Raw genomic sequence first — 18974 nt, forward strand, 5'->3', positions numbered from 1 at the left:
CGATCTGATCGCAGAGACAAGCATCTGAGTTACGAGTTTGGCCTTCAGTTAAAACAATGTGGAATAGTTTCACAAACTCACGCCACCTGGAACGCCACATCGTAATGGTGTGTCCGAACGTCGTAACCGCACTTTATTAGATATGGTGCGATCTATGATGTCTCTTACTGATTTACCACTATCGTTTTGGGGTTATGCATTAGAGACAACCGCATTCACAATAAATAGGGCACCATCTAAATCCATTGAGATGACACCGTATGAACTATGGTTTGACAAGAAACCTAAGCTGTCATTTCTTAAAAGTTTGGGGTTGCGATGCTTATGTGAAAAAGCTTCAACCTGATAAGCTCGAACCCAAATCGGAGAAGTACGTCTTCATAGGATACCCAAAAGAAACTGTTGGGTACACCTTCTATCACAGATCTGAAGGCAAGATCTTTGTTGCTAAGAGTGGATCCTTTCTAGAGAAGGAGTTTTTCTCGAAAGAAGTGAGTGGGAGAAATGTAGAACTTGATGCGGTAATTGTACCTTCTCTCGAATTGGAAAGTAGCTCATCACATAAATCGGTTCCACTGATGCCTGCACCAATTAGTGAGGAAGCTAATGATGATGATCATGAAACTTCAGATCAAGTTACTACCGAACCTCGTAGGTCAACCAGAGTACGATCCGCACCAGAGTGGTACGGTAATCCTGTTCTGGAAGTCATGTTACTAGACCATGACGAATCTACGAGCTATGAGGAAGCAATGATGAGCCCAGATTCCGCAAAATGGCTTGAAACCATGAAGATCCATGTATGAGAACAAAGTGTGGACTTTGATTGACTTGCCCGATGATCGGCAAGCCATTGAGAATAAATGGACCTTCAAGAGGAAGACGGACGCTGATAGCATTGCTACTATCTACAAAGTTCGAATTGTCGCAAAAGGTTTTCGACAAGTTCAAGGTGTTGACTATGATGAAATTTTCTCACTCGTATCGATGCTTAAGTCTGTCCAAATCATGTTAGCAATTGCCACATTTTATGAAATCTGGCAGATGGATAACAAAACTGCATTCCTTAATGGATTTATTAAAGAAGAGTTGTATATGATGCAACCAGAAGGTTTTGTCAATCCTAAAGGTGCTAACAAAATATGCAAGCTCCAGCGATTCATCTGTGGACTGGTGCAAGCATCTCGGAGTTGGAATATACGCTTTGATGAGTTGATCAAAGCATATAGTTTTATACAGACTTGCGGTGAAGCCTGTATTTACAAGAAAGTGAGTGGGAGCACTACAGCCTTTCTGATAAGTATATGTGAATGACATATTGACGATCGGAAATGATGTAGAATTTTCTGGAAAGCATAAAGGATAGTTTGAAAGGAGTTTTTCAAAGAAAGTCCTCCGTAAAGCTGCTTACATATTGAGCATCAAGATCTATAGAGATAGATCAAGACGCTTGATAAGACTTTTGACAAAGCATATACCTTGACAAGATTTTGAAGTAATTCAAAATGGAGCAGTCAAAGAAGGAGTTCTTGCATGTATTGCAAGGTGTGAAATTGAGTAAAGACTCAAAACCCGATAACGGCAGAAAATAGAAAGAGAATGAAAAGTCATTCCCTATGCCTCAGCCATAGGTTCTATAAAGTATGCTATGCTGTGTACCAGACCTATTGTGTACCTAACCATGATTTTGGCAAGAGGGTACACTAGTGATCTAGGAGTAGATCACTAGATAGCGGTCAAAATTATCCTTAGTGGAATAAGGAAATATTTCTCGGTTATGGAGGTGATAAAGAGTTCGTCGTAAAGAGTTACGTCGATGCAAGCTTTGACACCGATCTGGATGACTCCGAGTCTCGATCTAGATACATATTGAAAGTGGGAGCAATTAGCTAGAGTAGCTCCGTGCAGAGCATTGTAGACATAGAAATTTGCAAAATACATACGGATCTGAATGTGGCAGACCCGTTGACTAAACTTCTCTCACAAGCAAAACATGATCACACCTTAGTACTCTTTGGGTGTTAATCACATGGTGATGTGAACTAGATTATTTGACTCTAGTAAACCCTTTGGGTGTTGGTCACATGGCGATGTGAACTATGGGTGTTAATCACATGATGATGTGAACTTTTGGTGTTAAATCACATGACGTTGTGAACTAGATTATTGACTCTAGTGCAAGTGGGATACTGAAGGAAATATGCCCTAGAGGCAATAATAAAGTTGTTATTTATATTTTCTTATATCATGATAAATGTTTATTCTTCATGCTTGAATTGTATTAGTTGGAAACTTAGTACATGTGTGAATACATAGACAAACAGAGTGTCCCTAGTATGCCTCTACTTGACTAGCTCGTTAATCAAAGATGGTTAAGTTTCCTAGCCATAGACATGTGTTGTCATTTGATGAACGGGATCACATCATTAGAGAATGATGTGATGGACAAGACCCATCCGTTAGCTTAGCACTATGATCGTTTAGTTTATTGCTATTGCTTTCTTCATGACTTATACATGTTCCTATGACTATGAGATTATGCAACTCCCGAATACCGGAGGAACACTTAGTGTGCTATCAAATGTCACAACGTAACTGGGTGATTATAAAGATGCTCTACAGGTGTCTCCGATGGTGTTTGTTGGGTTGGCATAGATCGAGATTAGGATTTGTCACTCCGTGTTTCGAAGAGGTATCTCTGGGCCCTCTCGGTAATGCACAGCACTATAAGCCTTGCAATCAATGTGACTAATGAGTTAGTTGCGGGATGATACATTACGGAACGAGTAAAGAGACTTGCCGGTAACGAGATTGAACTAGGTATGGTGATACCGACGATCGAATCTCGGGCAAGTAACATACCGATGACAAAGGGAACAACGTATGTTGTTATGCGGTTTGACTGATAAAGATCTTCATAGAATATGTAGGAGCCAATATGAGCATCTAGGTTCCGCTATTGGTTATTGACCGGAGATGTGTCTCGGTCATGTCTACATAGTTCTCGAACCCGTAGGGTCCGCACGCTTAACGTTCGATGACGATTTGTATTATGAGTTATGTGATTTGATGTACTGAAGGTTGTTTGGAGTCCCGGATATGATCACAGACATGACGAGGAGTCTCGAAGTGGTCGAGACGTGAAGATCGATATATTGGAAGGCTATATTCGGACATCGGAAAGGTTCTGAGTGATTTAGATATCTTTCTGAGTACCGGAGAGTTATGGGAATTCGCCGGGGGAAGTAGTGGGCCTTAATGGGCTATACGGGAAAGGAGAAAAGGGCCTCAAGGGGTGGCCACGCGACCCCCATGGCAAGTCCGCATTGGACTAGGGAGGGGGCGGCGCCCCCTCTCTTTCCTTCTCCCTCTCCTACTCTTTCCCTCTCTCCCCTCTTGGAAAAGGAAGGGGACTCCAACTAGGATTGGGAATCCTAGTTGGACCCCCCTATAGGCGCGCCCCTCCTAGGCCGGCCTCCTCCTCCTCCCTCCTTTATATACATGGCCAAGGGGGCACCCCAAGACACACAAGTTGATTTCTTAGCCGTGTGCGGTGGCCCCCTCCACAGATTTCCACCTCGGTCATATCGTTGTAGTGCTTAGGCGAAGCCCTGCGTCGGTAACTTCATCATCACCGTCATCACGCCGTCGTGCTGACGAAACTCTCCCTCGGCCTCAATTGGATCAAGAGTACGAGGGACGTCACCGAGCTGAACGTGTGCAGATCGCGGAGGTGCCGTGCGTTCGGTACTTGTATCGGTTGGATCGCGAAGACATTCGACTACATCAACCGCGTTACTAAACGCTTCCGCTTTCGGTCTACGAGGGTACGTGGACACACTCTCCCCTCTCGTTGCTATGCATCACATAGATAGATCTTGCGTGATCGTAGGATTTTTTTTGTAATTACTGCGTCCCCCGACAAAAAATAGTGATAATCGTTATTTATCTCTAGCTAAATAAGCAACTGAGTTGTTGAACAAGATTGGCATGTAAAACTGTAAACCTTCACCAACACCTTTATCCAGTTCAGAACCTATATGTTGGACACAAGGAGAACTTTTGAAGGAGGACATCACCAGTTAGTTGGTGTCCTTCAGTATTTGACTCTCACTCGACCCGACATTTCCTTTGCAGTTAAAAAAGATTGTTAGTTTCTTCATGCACCCACTACAACCCACTGGACAGCAGCCAAGCGAATCTTGAGGTATGTGAAGAATACACTAACTATTGGTCTCACATTCAGAAAATCATCATCTACTCTTATAAGTGCATTCTTCGATGCATATTGGGCTGGTTGCTTGGATGATAGAAGGTACACTGGTGGGTTTGCTATATTCTATGGATCAAATTTAGTCTCATTGTGTGCAAACAAACATGCAACAATTTCCAAGTCAAATACAGAAGCAGAATATAAAGCACTGACCAATGCAACAACTAAAATCATTTGGATCCAGTCTATATTGAAGGAACTTAGAATTCAAGAAGTACAAGCTCCATGTCTTTGGTGTAACAACCTTAGTGCAACGTATCTTTCTGCTAACCCAATTTTTCATGCCAGGACCGAACATATTAAGATAGACTTTCACTTTGTCAGAGAATGAGTTACAAACAAACAGTTAGAGGTCGAATTTATTCCCTCAAAGGACCAGCTGGCGGATGGTTTTACAAGGGCATTACCCATTATAAGCTTTGAAGAATTTTGGTGTAATCTCAACTTAGTGACGTTGTGATTAAGGAGGTGTATTGAAAATATTGTGTATACGGTGACAGCCTTGTGCTTGGGGTGTATTGGAAATATTGTGTATACGGTGACAGCCTTGTGCTTGTGCCTAACGTATAGGATTAGGAATAGTTAGAGATATGTCTCATTTATCTTTCTATCTCTCCATGTAATTCTCCCTACGGTTGAACAACCGAACCCTTGTAATCCCACTAGACCCAAAGTCTCGATCTATCAATATGTAGCCTACGGGCACCCATGCATGGGTGTTAAGACGCTTCATCAAATTCCACACCCGCTCGTCATCGACGTCCTCAACTCTCTGATCCAGTGATCCCTCTACGAACGACGTGGTCATCTTGTACCACTCGGATCAACACGACATCACGACCATCAAAGAGCTTCTGCGGGTCTTTGGGACTACGTCCGGTCTCCTGACGAACATCGTCATATGCTCGGCTACCCCGATTCGCTGCTCCGCTCCCTGACAAGCTTATAAAACCATTTTGCCATGCGAGGCAATATTTTTGACGGTAAGTCCTGAATTCTCTTCCCCCCTTGATCTTCGGGCCACAAACAACACTCTATTTGGCAAAACGGATATTTTACGATTTTAAGCGAAATAATTATTCATGGTCTATTGGGCAATAACAATACGAGAAATGTAACGACCGAACGAACGAGTTTGGATGTCGTTCGATCCTGGTTTCACGGCCGCGATTATCGCTGGTTCGTTGTGCATGCGTTTTTTTTTTGAGGGGTTGTGCGATTCGGGGCGACGTGCGATCCAAAACTGTTTCACGCCCGAATTTAGCGGCATGCCCCGATTAGAGGTAAACAGCAAAGTGAAAAAATATGCAAGAATCGGGATTCGATACCAGCTCTCCAGGCTATCAAAGGAATAATGGTTCATTAGCCAATCCACTAGCATGCTCCAATTGTCATTATCAAAGGAATATTGTGTATACGGTGACAGCCTTGTGCTTGTGCCTAACGTATAGGATTAGGAATAGTTAGAGATATGTCTCATTTATCTTTCTATCTCTCCATGTAATTCTCCCTACGGTTGAACAACCGAACCCTTGTAATCCCACTAGACCCAAAGTCTCGATCTATCAATATGTAGCCTACGGGCACCCATGCATGGGTGTTAAGACGCTTCAAACAACACTCCCCCCTTGATCCTGGTTTCACGGTAATATTTGCCATGCGAGGCAATATTTTTGACGGTAAGTCCTGAATTCTCTTCCCCCCTTGATCTTCGGGCCACAAACAACACTCTATTTGGCAAAACGGATATTTTACGATTTTAAGCGAAATAATTATTCATGGTCTATTGGGCAATAACAATACGAGAAATGTAACGACCGAACGAACGAGTTTGGATGTCGTTCGATCCTGGTTTCACGGCCGCGATTATCGCTGGTTCGTTGTGCATGCGTTTTTTTTTGAGGGGTTGTGCGATTCGGGGCGACGTGCGATCCAAAACTGTTTCACGCCCGAATTTAGCGGCATGCCCCAATTAGAGGTAAACAGCAAAGTGAAAAAATATGCAAGAATCGGGATTCGATACCAGCTCTCCAGGCTATCAAAGGAATAATGGTTCATTAGCCAATCCACTAGCATGCTCCAGTTGTCATTATCAAAGGAATATTGTGTATACGGTGACAGCCTTGTGCTTGTGCCTAACGTATAGGATTAGGAATAGTTAGAGATATGTCTCATTTATCTTTCTATCTCTCCATGTAATTCTCCCTACGGTTGAACAACCGAACCCTTGTAATCCCACTAGACCCAAAGTCTCGATCTATCAATATGTAGCCTACGGGCACCCATGCATGGGTGTTAAGACGCTTCAAACAACACTCCCCCCTTGATCCTGGTTTCACGGTAATATTTGCCATGCGAGGCAATATTTTTGACGGTAAGTCCTGAATTCTCTTCCCCCCTTGATCTTCGGGCCACAAACAACACTCTATTTGGCAAAACGGATATTTTACGATTTTAAGCGAAATAATTATTCATGGTCTATTGGGCAATAACAATACGAGAAATGTAACGACCGAACGAACGAGTTTGGATGTCGTTCGATCCTGGTTTCACGGCCGCGATTATCGCTGGTTCGTTGTGCATGCGTTTTTTTTGAGGGGTTGTGCGATTCGGGGCGACGTGCGATCCAAAACTGTTTCACGCCCGAATTTAGCGGCATGCCCCGATTAGAGGTAAACAGCAAAGTGAAAAAATATGCAAGAATCGGGATTCGATACCAGCTCTCCAGGCTATCAAAGGAATAATGGTTCATTAGCCAATCCACTAGCATGCTCCAGTTGTCATTATCAAAGGAATATTGTGTATACGGTGACAGCCTTGTGCTTGTGCCTAACGTATAGGATTAGGAATAGTTAGAGATATGTCTCATTTATCTTTCTATCTCTCCATGTAATTCTCCCTACGGTTGAACAACCGAACCCTTGTAATCCCACTAGACCCAAAGTCTCGATCTATCAATATGTAGCCTACGGGCACCCATGCATGGGTGTTAAGACGCTTCATCAAATTCCACACTCGCTCGTCATCGACGTCCTCAACTCTCTGATCCAGTGATCCCTCTACGAACGACGTGGTCATCTTGTACCACTCGGATCAACACGACATCACGACCATCAAAGAGCTTCTGCGGGTCTTTGGGACTACGTCCGGTCTCCTGACGAACATCGTCATATGCTCGGCTACCCTGATTCGCTGCTCCGCTCCCTGACAAGCTTATAAAACCATTTTGCCATGCGAGGCAATATTTTTGACGGTAAGTCCTGAATTCTCTTCCCCCCTTGATCTTCGGGCCACAAACAACACTCTATTTGGCAAAACGGATATTTTACGATTTTAAGCGAAATAATTATTCATGGTCTATTGGGCAATAACAATACGAGAAATGTAACGACCGAACGAACGAGTTTGGATGTCGTTCGATCCTGGTTTCACGGCCGCGATTATCGCTGGTTCGTTGTGCATGCGTTTTTTTTTTGAGGGGTTGTGCGATTCGGGGCGACGTGCGATCCAAAACTGTTTCACGCCCGAATTTAGCGGCATGCCCCGATTAGAGGTAAACAGCAAAGTGAAAAAATATGCAAGAATCGGGATTCGATACCAGCTCTCCAGGCTATCAAAGGAATAATGGTTCATTAGCCAATCCACTAGCATGCTCCAGTTGTCATTATCTTAGGATAGAGCGCTATTTGACCGCCAGACTAATTCTACTCCCTCCGTCCCATAATGTAAGATGTTTTTTTAGTGTAGTGTAAAAAAACATCTTACATTATGGGACGGAGGGAGTATATTTTAAGAGAACAGTTACATGTTTGACTGGGCTCTCTTTGTCATTGTTTTGTACCTATCTACCATGCCTAAAGTTCAATGATATTTTAGAAAAAACAAATTTGCCTAACTTCCAAATTGTACGATGCCTAACCTGAAGGACACAAGAAATTCTAGTAAGAAATTGTACTCACGAGTTAGTGTCTCGAGTTTTGTCCGCATGCCATTTCAATTAGTGTATACTGGCTTCAATCTTGAGTTTCATAAAGAGAGATCAGTTTCTTCAATGACATGCCGGTGCTTGTGACAACAGAAGTGATGGCTATTGGCTAGTAGTTAAGTTTTGTGTAAATAGCATGACACGCATCATGGACGTGATAATTTACTCGCAAACATCACGATAATTTTGACATGGGGATTCTTTTTTATTGAAAACACTCACGGTAATTTATATATAAATAGCATGGTAATATACGTACCACAAACCTGACACCAAAACTTTGATGGGGGAGAGTTGTTGGAAAACATACTGCATATATCTTGTGTGTAAAATAGCATGGTAATATACGTACCGCATATCTCATAACTTAGGTACAAACACCGCATAACTATTTACCTGGGAAAAAGTTGTTGAAGACGCACCCATGATAATTTCTATATAAATAGCATGGTAATATACACACAACATACCTTATAACTTAGGTACAAACATCGTGATAACTTTGACATGGGGAAGCAAGGTTGTTGAAACCCTGCCAAAATTTGTGGCAAATATCAATGCATTATATGCACCACCGACCTGATAACTTAGGTACAAACACCACGATAACTTTTTATCTAGGAAAAACGGTTGTTGAAGACGCACCCGTGATAACTTCTATATGAATAGCGTGGTAATATACACACAACATACCTGATAGCTTAGGTACAAACATCGTGATAGCTTTGACCCAGGGAAATAAGGTTTGTTGAAAACAAAACCCCGGTAAAATTTGTGGCAAATAACAGTGCATTATATGCATCGTAGGCGTGATAGCTTAGGTATAAACACCATGATAACTTTTTATCTGGGGGGGGGGGGGGGGAGGGGAGGATTTTTTGAAAAACATATTCCCGGTACTTTGTGTGCAAATAACACGGTATAAATAACATGGTATTATACACACAATAAAGTTGATAACTCACTACAAACTCCACGGTAACTTTTGAACCCAGGATAAAAGCTTGTTGAAAACATACCCTGATAACTTGTGTGTAACTAACATGATAATATACATACAACAGAGTTGGTAATTTACTTAATCCAGACGTGGTAACTTTTGACCAGGGAAAAATGTTGTTAAAAAATACCTCCCAATAACTCATGTGTAAAAAACATGATAATGCACGGACATGAGAGCTGATAACTCGTATAAAAATATCGCGGTAATTTTTTGACCGAGGGAATACAAATTGTTGAAAAATGTACCATGATAACTTTTGTGCAACATGGTAATATACACAACAAAGCTGACAACTCACTGCAAACATCATAATCACGTTTTGACCCTGGGATAAAAGTTTGTTTAAAATATACCCCGGAAACTTTTGTGTAAATGACACGATAACTTATGTATTATAGACGTGATAACTTACATAGCCCAGATGTGGTAACTTTTGGTCCAAAAAAAAGTCATCAGAACATAACAACATGCGATCTAGTTTCGAAGATCTAATCGAGACGATTTTTTTACGAAGACGGTTTTTCAACCGGAGCGACGGTTTGAGCTACAAAACATTTTAAAGTTTTAAAAAAGAAAGAATCTAGGATGACATCAGCTTTTCGTCCTTTAGTGCATATATGCATGTAATTAGAGAAAAGAGTGCACGTGAAAAGAAATTAGTCATTCTAATGCATGCATGTATATAATTAGAGTGAAATAAGAATGCGTTCTTGCCTATTGCTAAAATCCGAACGTTTGGTAGTTATTAAAGTCCATAACAATAATGTGGATTGTTGGGTATATCATGAACATATGTTTCACTGTCAAGTTTTATACTGCGCTCCTTTTTTCTTGCTGAAGCACATTGTGTAGTCCAGTTAGTTTTTCAGTTCAGTGATATGGGCCGAGGTTCCTAACTGTAATAACGTCCCTTGGACCTACTATCCGACACACATGTGTCATCTGGGACAAAAAGAAGTTACACTGCCATAGTGCTGGTACTATCCATCTTAATGGATATGAATTGGCGTACGGTTGCTAGGTTGGATCGTCTTCACAAAAGTTTCCTCTGCAGTTATCTCGTACAACAGTGGTGGTTTACTGAGCACGTTACCAGCAGGACACTGAACTCTCAGGCAGAACACTGAACTGTAACACTTGCAAAGTTCCAAGGCCATGGAGTTGAAAATCTCCGACTGATGTAAAATCGCAACATATTATATGGTGCCAACAAAATCCCGATCTGTTGCATTTTGAGCAGTTTTGCTCCTTCGTTTCTGGTTTCTACGGTGATGTACACCTTTACGGTGCTGCTCTTTGTCAATGTGTACCGATCAGGAAAGGTAGAGCCTTCGTCCTGATCGATCCAACCGTACGATCGAGTCAATTACGGATGTGAGCAACCACTACAAGAGAGTCAGTCAGCTACTTCCAACTTTATGTGCAACGATTTCGGACAAGTGAACTTCTACTTCTGCTCTGCATTCTTGGAATACCAAGAATGACGACTGAAACAATGAAAAAAGAACATCAGGTCTGAAACAGAGTGCAAAGAAATGTCGCCACAAGCCACGGAAGGAAGAACTGAGGGTTGCCATAAGATGGTAAGAATCACAGACCGCGCAAGCAGAGGTCGCCATTACAGGGCATGCTTACACAGATCTGCCACCGCATTTATTCAGAGGATGTTCACGGCAACGTCCTGGCGACGAGCACACGTACAAAGCAGCAGCCACAATGGCTGGCACACCATGCATGAACAATTGCTTGGTCGTTCCCAGCATGGATCAGTTGGGGTTGAGGTCCTGGAACAGGCATTCCCACTGGACAGTCTCGTCGCCGCCGCCGCCGCCGCTCTCGGCGTCCCTCATGGCGTGCACCGTCGCGGCGCCCCTGCACCCGCCGGCCGCCCGCGTGGCCCTCGCCGCGGACGAGCGCGTGCACGTCGTACCTGGCGCCTTGGGCATGGACCTGGTCCGCTTCGGCGCCTTGCAGCGCCCGAAGCTCGAGCGGCCCACGTCGACGTGGCCGTCCGGCTGCTGCTGCTGGCTGGGGACCAGCACGAGCGCCGTGGACGACGACTCCGACTCCCCGCGAAGGCGGACGAGCGCGCGCACGTACCTGGCGACGCGGCCGACGGCGGCCACGAGGCCCGAGAGCGGCGCGGCGGAGGAGGACGTACTACGGCGGCCCCGCTCTCCGGGGCCGGGGCGCGCGAGCTTGAGGATCTCGAGGCGGTGCTTGGCGACGTCGATGCCCATGCTGCGGAGGAAGTCGTGGTCGAAGTAGGCGGCGTCGCCGGCCTCCAGCTCGTTGCGCGCCAGCACCAGCGCGTACTCGTGCACCAGCGCCGGCTCCAGCCTCGCCGACGACAGCCACGCGTGCCACTCCATGGCGCCGCTCATCGCGCTCATCGAGCCGGTCTTCGCTTTGTTGGTGACTCAGTCGTGAGGTTTATAGTAGGAGGAGTGGAGAAACGGCACGGCGATCTCGACCGTCCGTTCCTCTAGCCCGGTTGTGCTACGGCGTGTAGGTGTGGCACAGTTGGGAGCGCTCGTGACACTTGTCACGTACTACTGGCTTTTCAACACACATGGTGATACAGTGGTGGTCACCAGTGGTGAGTGTGTAATAATACGGACTGTTAAAGCCAGCACAGCTTCAGATTATGGGTAAACAATCTTTTCTATGGCCGTAAAAGGAGTAAAATTCAATCACAGTCCCTAGAACGATCTTTTTTATTCACATCCATATACTCGCTCTGTCCTAAAATAATTGTCAAGAAATTGATAAAAATTGATGTATAGAGAACTAAAATACAGATACATCCATTTTCCCACAACTATTTCCGGACGGAGGGAGTATATATAACGATATCCGTCGGCCAGTTCAAACACAGAGGGAGGAACCATCACCGACAAACGCACTCGGTGCATTCTTTTTACACTTATTTTGAGTGTAACATAGAAAAAGTCATATTGTCCATTAAAAGAAGAGGAACTGATGTGGTTCAAAACACGCAATACAGCCTTTCTTTAGCTCACCGGCACCCTTGAAGAGACTCTCGAGTGATTCAATCTGGCACTCTATGCCCACGTGGCGTCGTAATCAACATTCCCTCAGGAGGCTAAATACAGATTGCATGATTTCTCTCATTTCTAAACTAGACATGACTAACATTGATTCGACTGAGATTAACACTCCTGAAGGGTTGGATTTTTTGCGGGGTGAAACTCTGTTTCGAGAATGTTAGATTTGTTGCCTAATAGTGTCAAAAGAGTCTTGCATTTTGAGACAACGGAAGTAGGGTCTAGTGTGCTCGACGGGGCGGGCATTTTCAGCTAAAATGAGCGCATTATCACCTAAAAAATTTACTCGGATAAATACACATTTTTTTGAGGGGACATTTTTGTACAATTAAAAGGTGAAACAGGAGTCCAACAGTACCTCACCCTATTTAATACCCAAATAAATAGTGTTGTCCAATTTACCTACTCATCATTATCCCGGGAAGCAAGCATGTGCAGGCTAGTTTAGCTCCTACGTCCGAGCACGGGAGCTTAAATATCAGAGCACGGGCGTCCGTTGTCCATTGTCCTAATCAAGAGTAGGCTCAGGATGAGGATTGAGTGACCCCTGTGTGCTCACGGGCAATCAAATCGTCTGAGCTCAACAAAAAGAAACATATTTGCGCAGTTTATTCACTCAAAAGAACATTTTACACATGGGCTAGAGTTTTCTTTTCATATTTTTTAGAATATTCTATGACATCCGGTGCACCGGGTAGCACCACTAGACCCTACTCCCGTTTTTAAAAACAATTCATGAACATTTTTAAAAACAATTCATGAACATTTTATGGCATCCGGTGCACCGGGTAGCACCGGATACATTCCCTATCGGTTTTCGCGTTGATTGAGAAAAAGTTTTTCATTACTTTTTTTTTCTTACACTTTGTATTTCACGCACATTTTTCCTTCCTTTTTTTGCTATTTCTTGAGCTGTTATAAAAATGTTTCACTAAAAATAGCCAATATGTATTTACAAATTTGTTCACAATGTTTTCACGGACTATTTTTTTTTACACATTTATAAAAATATTCATAACATTTACAAAAAATAATTTCATTTAACGAAATATCCACATGTTTCAAAAACCACTTAAGATATGTTTTTAAAATGTTCATGCAATGTAAAGATTTGTTTGCACAATTTTTTAATAAATGTTCAGGACATCTAAAAATTATTTAATTTTTTTTAACAAAACTTAAAAAATGTTCACACGTTTACAAAATGTTATGACATTGAAAAACTGTTCACACGTTTAAAAATATGTTCATGAATTGTTTTTAAAAATGTTCATGAAATGTTATTATTTGTTTGCGCAATTTTTATAAAAGATCATACCTTATTAAAAAAAAGTTGTGCCACTGAATAAAATGTTCATAACTATTGGAAATGTTCACACAATTATAAAAAATGTTCATAAAAATGTTAACAAAATTCATGCAATTTAAATATTCATAAAGTCTAATCAAGAGCAGGGTCTGGATGAGCGACCCCTATGTGCTCATGGGCAATCAAATCGTCTGAGCCTAACAAGAAAAAAAAGTTGTCCAGTTGTTCATGTAAAAGAACACTCTAATGTTAACCTATACCTACCTACTAATAAAGCAAGGCGCGTTTCTTCAATTTTTTAATCCGTTCACCTACATTATCATTTATTGAGTTTTGAATTTTTTTTGCCCACACATCAAGCACTATGTGACACGACCAACTGGGCTAGCTCAGTTATTTGTTTAAAAGTAGTTCCTTTGTTAGATTTTTTTTTTGAGCAACAAGTTCCTTTGTTAGATGAGATTTAGTTCAATAGCTGCGCACGTTATGGGCTGGTGCCAGGTTTTGATTTCCAAAGAAAGCAAAAAATAATGACTCGTGCTAAAGAAAAAAAGGAGGACGATGCTGGGACTACAACTCAGGCTGCAACAAATTAGGCTATCGTACAGCCGTAATGATACTTGGACGTGTTTTCTGAAATAGTCCCACATCGCTATGATAAATATGCACCCATCAGCTTATATACGTTCCATAATTCTCTGTAACATCAACCGGCCTCCATGGGAAACAAACAGTGAGCTATGAAAATAAGATTGTGATACGCTGCACATACAAGATGCACGACAATGGCTTGAGACGCCTACAATGAAGCTTATATAGGGGGCGCATGGAAGCAACTGATGTGTAGCTGAGCTCGACAGCGAGAACCGTCAACCGACGGCAGCTAGACGACATCGCTCGACAACGAGAACCGTCCACCGACTGACAAACTGGCCTTGCCAAAGACTCCAGCCTCGATCAGCTCATGACGTTTTTTGAAAAAAAAGGAAAAGTATATTTTCCGTCCCTTTACTCTTTTGACATTATACAAATGGTCCCTTAACTTTGAAACCATCAAAACTTAGTCCATCAACTTTCAAAACCGAATAGGGTGGTTTCCTGCTGACATGGGATGGTTTTTCACTGAATTGACAAGAGTGGGCCCTACCGCATCTACTTGATTTTTCTTACTTTGATTCGCGCTCTTTATCTCCCTCACCTACATGTGGATCCCACCTGTAAGGAACATCTTCAAGCGCTAAACCGTTCGTGTGTCGGCGGCTCGGCGCCGTCTGCTAGAGAAGACGAAGCCGATGTCTTGAAGCTCGCCGATGACCAAGCCCGGCTCGGGAGGCGTCACACACTCCCTTCTCCGCTCCGTCCATGGCGGCTCTGCTTCTTGCTTAAGCTCCTACATGCCTTCAGCCCTCCTTGTGGCTGCACACGCGCACCACCGCAGAAGGAACTTGTACGTGACGCGCATCACCGGGAGTGTTGGGTTCTATGGTAGGGTGCATCGACTGCAAATTAAAATTTCCTACACGCAGAACAACCAAGAAAATGCTACGGGAGATGGATCACAGTTCGTTACCACTAGACGCGCAGTGCCGTGTAGCGGAAGAAGAGTTGGGGCAGCGCGTTCGCGTGGATCGTCTCCTCCTCGTCCGATCTCCCTCGAACAGACGGTCGTCGGTTCCTACGTACAGGTTCGCCGGAGCGGCGTAAGTGCACCGCCTCTAACGGTATTCGCGCGTGCAGGAGGAACGTCGTGCGACGGACTGCTAAGTCCGATCACACAACCGGCGGCGAGTGGAGGTGTCTATTCGCAACACATGCAAACCCTAATGACAACACCGAAGCGATCAACCACATGAGTGTGCGGCACCCCACTTTATATAGGCGTCCGTCGCGGGCTCAACACTTGGGCCTCGCACGGACCCTAAAGCCCATAAGTCTACTCGGCCACAATCCGAATACAGCTCGGATCACATCCGACTGCTACCTCTTGAGCACTGCGTTGGTTTTTCCTTGAAGAGGAAAGGGTGATGTAGCAAAGTAGCGTAAGTATTTTCCTCAGTTTTGAGAACCAAGGTATCAATCCAGTAGGAGACTACACGCAAGTCGCCTCGCACCTACACAAACAAATAAGAACCTTGCAACCAACGCGATAAAGGGGTTGTCAATCCCTTCACGGCCACTTGCAAAAGTGAGATCTGATAGAGATAATAAGATAAATATTTTTAGTATTTTTTATGATATAGATTGAAAGTAAAGATTGCAAAGTAAAATAGATTGGAAACTTATATGATGGAAAATAGACTCGGGGGCCATAGGTTTCACTAGTGGCTTCTCTCAAGATAGCATAAGTATTGCGGTGGGTGAACAAATTACTGCCGAGCAATTGATAGAAAAGTGCATAATTATGAGAATATCTAGGCATGATCATGTATATAGGCATCACGTCCGCGACAAGTAGACCGAAACGATTCTGCATCTACTACTATTACTCCACACATCGACCGCTATCCATCATGCATCTAGAGTATTAAGTTCATAAGAACAGAGTAACGCATTAGACAAGATGACATGATGTAGAGGGATAAACTCAAGCAATATGATATAAACCCCATCTTTTTATCCTCGATGGCAACAATACAATACGTGCCTTGCTGCCCCTGCTGTCACTGGGAAAGGACACCGCAAGATTGAACCCAAAGCTAAGCACTTCTCCCATTGCAAGAAAGATTAATCTAGTAGGCCAAACCAAACTGATAATTCGAAGAGACTTGCAAAGATAACAAATCATACATAAAAGAATTCAGAGAAGATTAAATATTGTTCATAGATAATCTTGATCATAAACCCATAATTCATCGGATCTCGACAAACACACCGCAAAAAGAACTACATCGAATAGATCTCCAAGAAGATTGAGGAGAACTTTGTATTGAGATCCAAAGAGAGAGAAGAAGCCATATAGCTAATAACTATGGACCCGAAGGTCTGTGGTAAACTACTCACACATCATCGGAGAGGCTATGGTGTTGATGTAGAAGCCCTCCGTGATCGATTCCCCCTCCGGCAGAGCGTCGGAAAAGGCCCCAAGATGGGATCTCACGGGTACAGAAGGTTACGGCGGTGGAAATAGGGTTTCGTGGTGCTCTCGGATGTTTTCGGGGTATATGAGTATATATAGGCGAAAGAAGTCGGTCAGGGGAGCCACGAGGGCCCCACGAGGGTGGGGGGCGCGCCTACCCCCCTGGGCGTGCCCTCCTGCCTCATGGCCTCCTCGTTCCTTTCTTGACGTCCACTCCAAGTCTCCTGGATTGTGTTTGTTCCAAAAATCACTCTCCCGAAGGTTTCATTCCGTTTGGATCCCGTTAGATATTCCTTTTCTGCAAAACACTGAAATAGGCAAAAACACAGCAATTTGCAATTTCTAGGTTAGTCCCAAAAATAATATAAAAGTGTATAATAAAGCCCATTAAACATCCAAAACAGATAATATAATAGCATGGAACAATCAAAAATTATAGATACGTTGGAGACGGATCAAGCATCCCCAAGCTTAATTCCCGCTCGTCTCGAGTAGGTAAATGATAAAAACAGAATTTTTGATGTGGAATGCTACCTAGCATAATTTTCAATGTAATTTTCTTTATTGTGGCATGAATGTTCAGATCCGAAAGATTCAAGATAAAAGTTTAATGTTGACATAAAAATAATAATACTTCAAGCATACTAACTAAGCAATTTTGTCTTCTCAAAATAACATGGCCAAAGAAAGTTCATCCCTACAAAATCATATAGTTTGGTCATGCTCCATTTTCGTCACACAAGAATGCTCTCATCATGCACAACTCCGATGACAAGCCAAGCAATTGTTTCATACTTTAGTAATCTCAAACTTTTTTCAACTTTCACGCAATACATGAGCGTGAGCCATGGACATAGCACTATGGGTGGAATAGAGTATAATGATGGGGGTTATGTGGAGAAGACAAAAAAGGAGAAAGTCTCACATTGACGTGGCTAATCAACGGGCTAGGGAGATGCCCATCAATTGATGTCAATGCAAGGAGTAGGGATTGCCATGCAACGGATGCACTAGAGCTATAAATGTATGAAAGCTCAACAAAAGAAACTAAGTGGGTGTGCATCCAACTTGCTTGCTCACGAAGACCTAGGGCATTTGAGGAAGCCCATTGTTGGAATATACAAGCCAAGTTCTATAATGAAAAATTCCCACTAGTATATGAAAGTGACAAAACAAGAGACTCTCTATCATAAAGATCATGGTGCTACTTTGAAGCACAAATGTGGAAAAAAGGATAGTAGCATTGTCCCTTTTTATTTCTTTTCTCTTTTTTGGGCCTTTATTTATTTGGCCTTTCTTTCCCTTTTTTCCCTTTTTTTTATTTGGGACAATGCTCTATGAATGATGATCATCACACTTCTATTTATTTACAACTCAATGATTACAACTCGATACTAGAACAAAATATGACTCTATATGAATGCCTCCGGCGGTGTACCAGGATAAGAGTGACATGTGTGATTAATTATGCATGGTGGCTTTGCCACAAATACGATGTCAACTACATGATCATGCAAGGCAATATGACAATGATGAAGCGTGTCATAATAAATGAAACGGTGGAAAGTTGCATGGCAATATATCTCGGAATGGCTATGGAAATGCCATAATAGGTAGGTATGGTGGCTGTTTTGAGGAAGATATAAGGAGGTTTATGTGTGAGAGAGCATATCATATCACGGGGGTTGGATGCACCGGCGAAGTTTGCACCAACTCTCAAGGTGAGAAAGGGCAATGCACGGTACCGAAGAGGCTGGCAATGATGGAAAGGTGAGAGTGCGTATAATCCATGGACTCAACATTAGTCATAAAGAACTCACATACTTATTGCAAAAATCTACAAGTCATCAAAAACCAAGCATTACGCGCATGCTCCTAGGGGGATAGATTGGTAGGAAAAGACCATCGCTCGTCCCCGACCGCTACTCATAAGGATGACAATCAAAGAACACCTCATGTTTCAAATTTGTTACACAACGGTTACCATACGTGCATGCTACGGGACTTGCAAACTTCAACACAAGTATTTCTCAAATTCACAACTACTCAACTAGCACGACTCTAATATTACCATCTTCATATCTCAAAACAATCATCAAGTATCAAACTTCTCATAGTATTCAATGCACTTTTTATGAAATTTTTTATTATACCAATCTTGGATGCCTATCATAATAGGAATAATTTTATAGCCAAAGAAAATTACCATGCTGTTCTAAAGGACTCTCAAAATAATATAAGTGAAGCATGAGATATCAAT

The 18974-nt window shown here is 42.8% G+C and overlaps 1 protein-coding gene across 1 annotated transcript; it reads right to left on the bottom strand.

The window, feature by feature from the left end:
• Positions 1-10831: 10831 nt before the first annotated feature.
• LOC123050398 (uncharacterized) lies at positions 10832-11689 on the bottom strand. The gene has a single exon (XM_044473201.1). The coding sequence runs from the start codon at positions 11652-11654 to the stop codon at positions 11028-11030; it is 627 nt and encodes a 208-aa protein (XP_044329136.1). The 5' UTR covers positions 11655-11689; the 3' UTR covers positions 10832-11027.
• Between the last annotated feature and the right edge of the window lie 7285 nt (positions 11690-18974).

This window comes from Triticum aestivum, chromosome 2D (genome assembly GCF_018294505.1).
Source record: "Triticum aestivum cultivar Chinese Spring chromosome 2D, IWGSC CS RefSeq v2.1, whole genome shotgun sequence".
In the NCBI taxonomy this organism is placed as follows: Eukaryota; Viridiplantae; Streptophyta; class Magnoliopsida; order Poales; family Poaceae; genus Triticum; species Triticum aestivum.

Coding starts and splice junctions, on each gene's coding strand:
- LOC123050398 (XM_044473201.1), bottom strand. CDS start 11,654: ATGAGCGCGATGAGCGGCGCCATGGAGTGGCACGCGTGGCTGTCGTCG.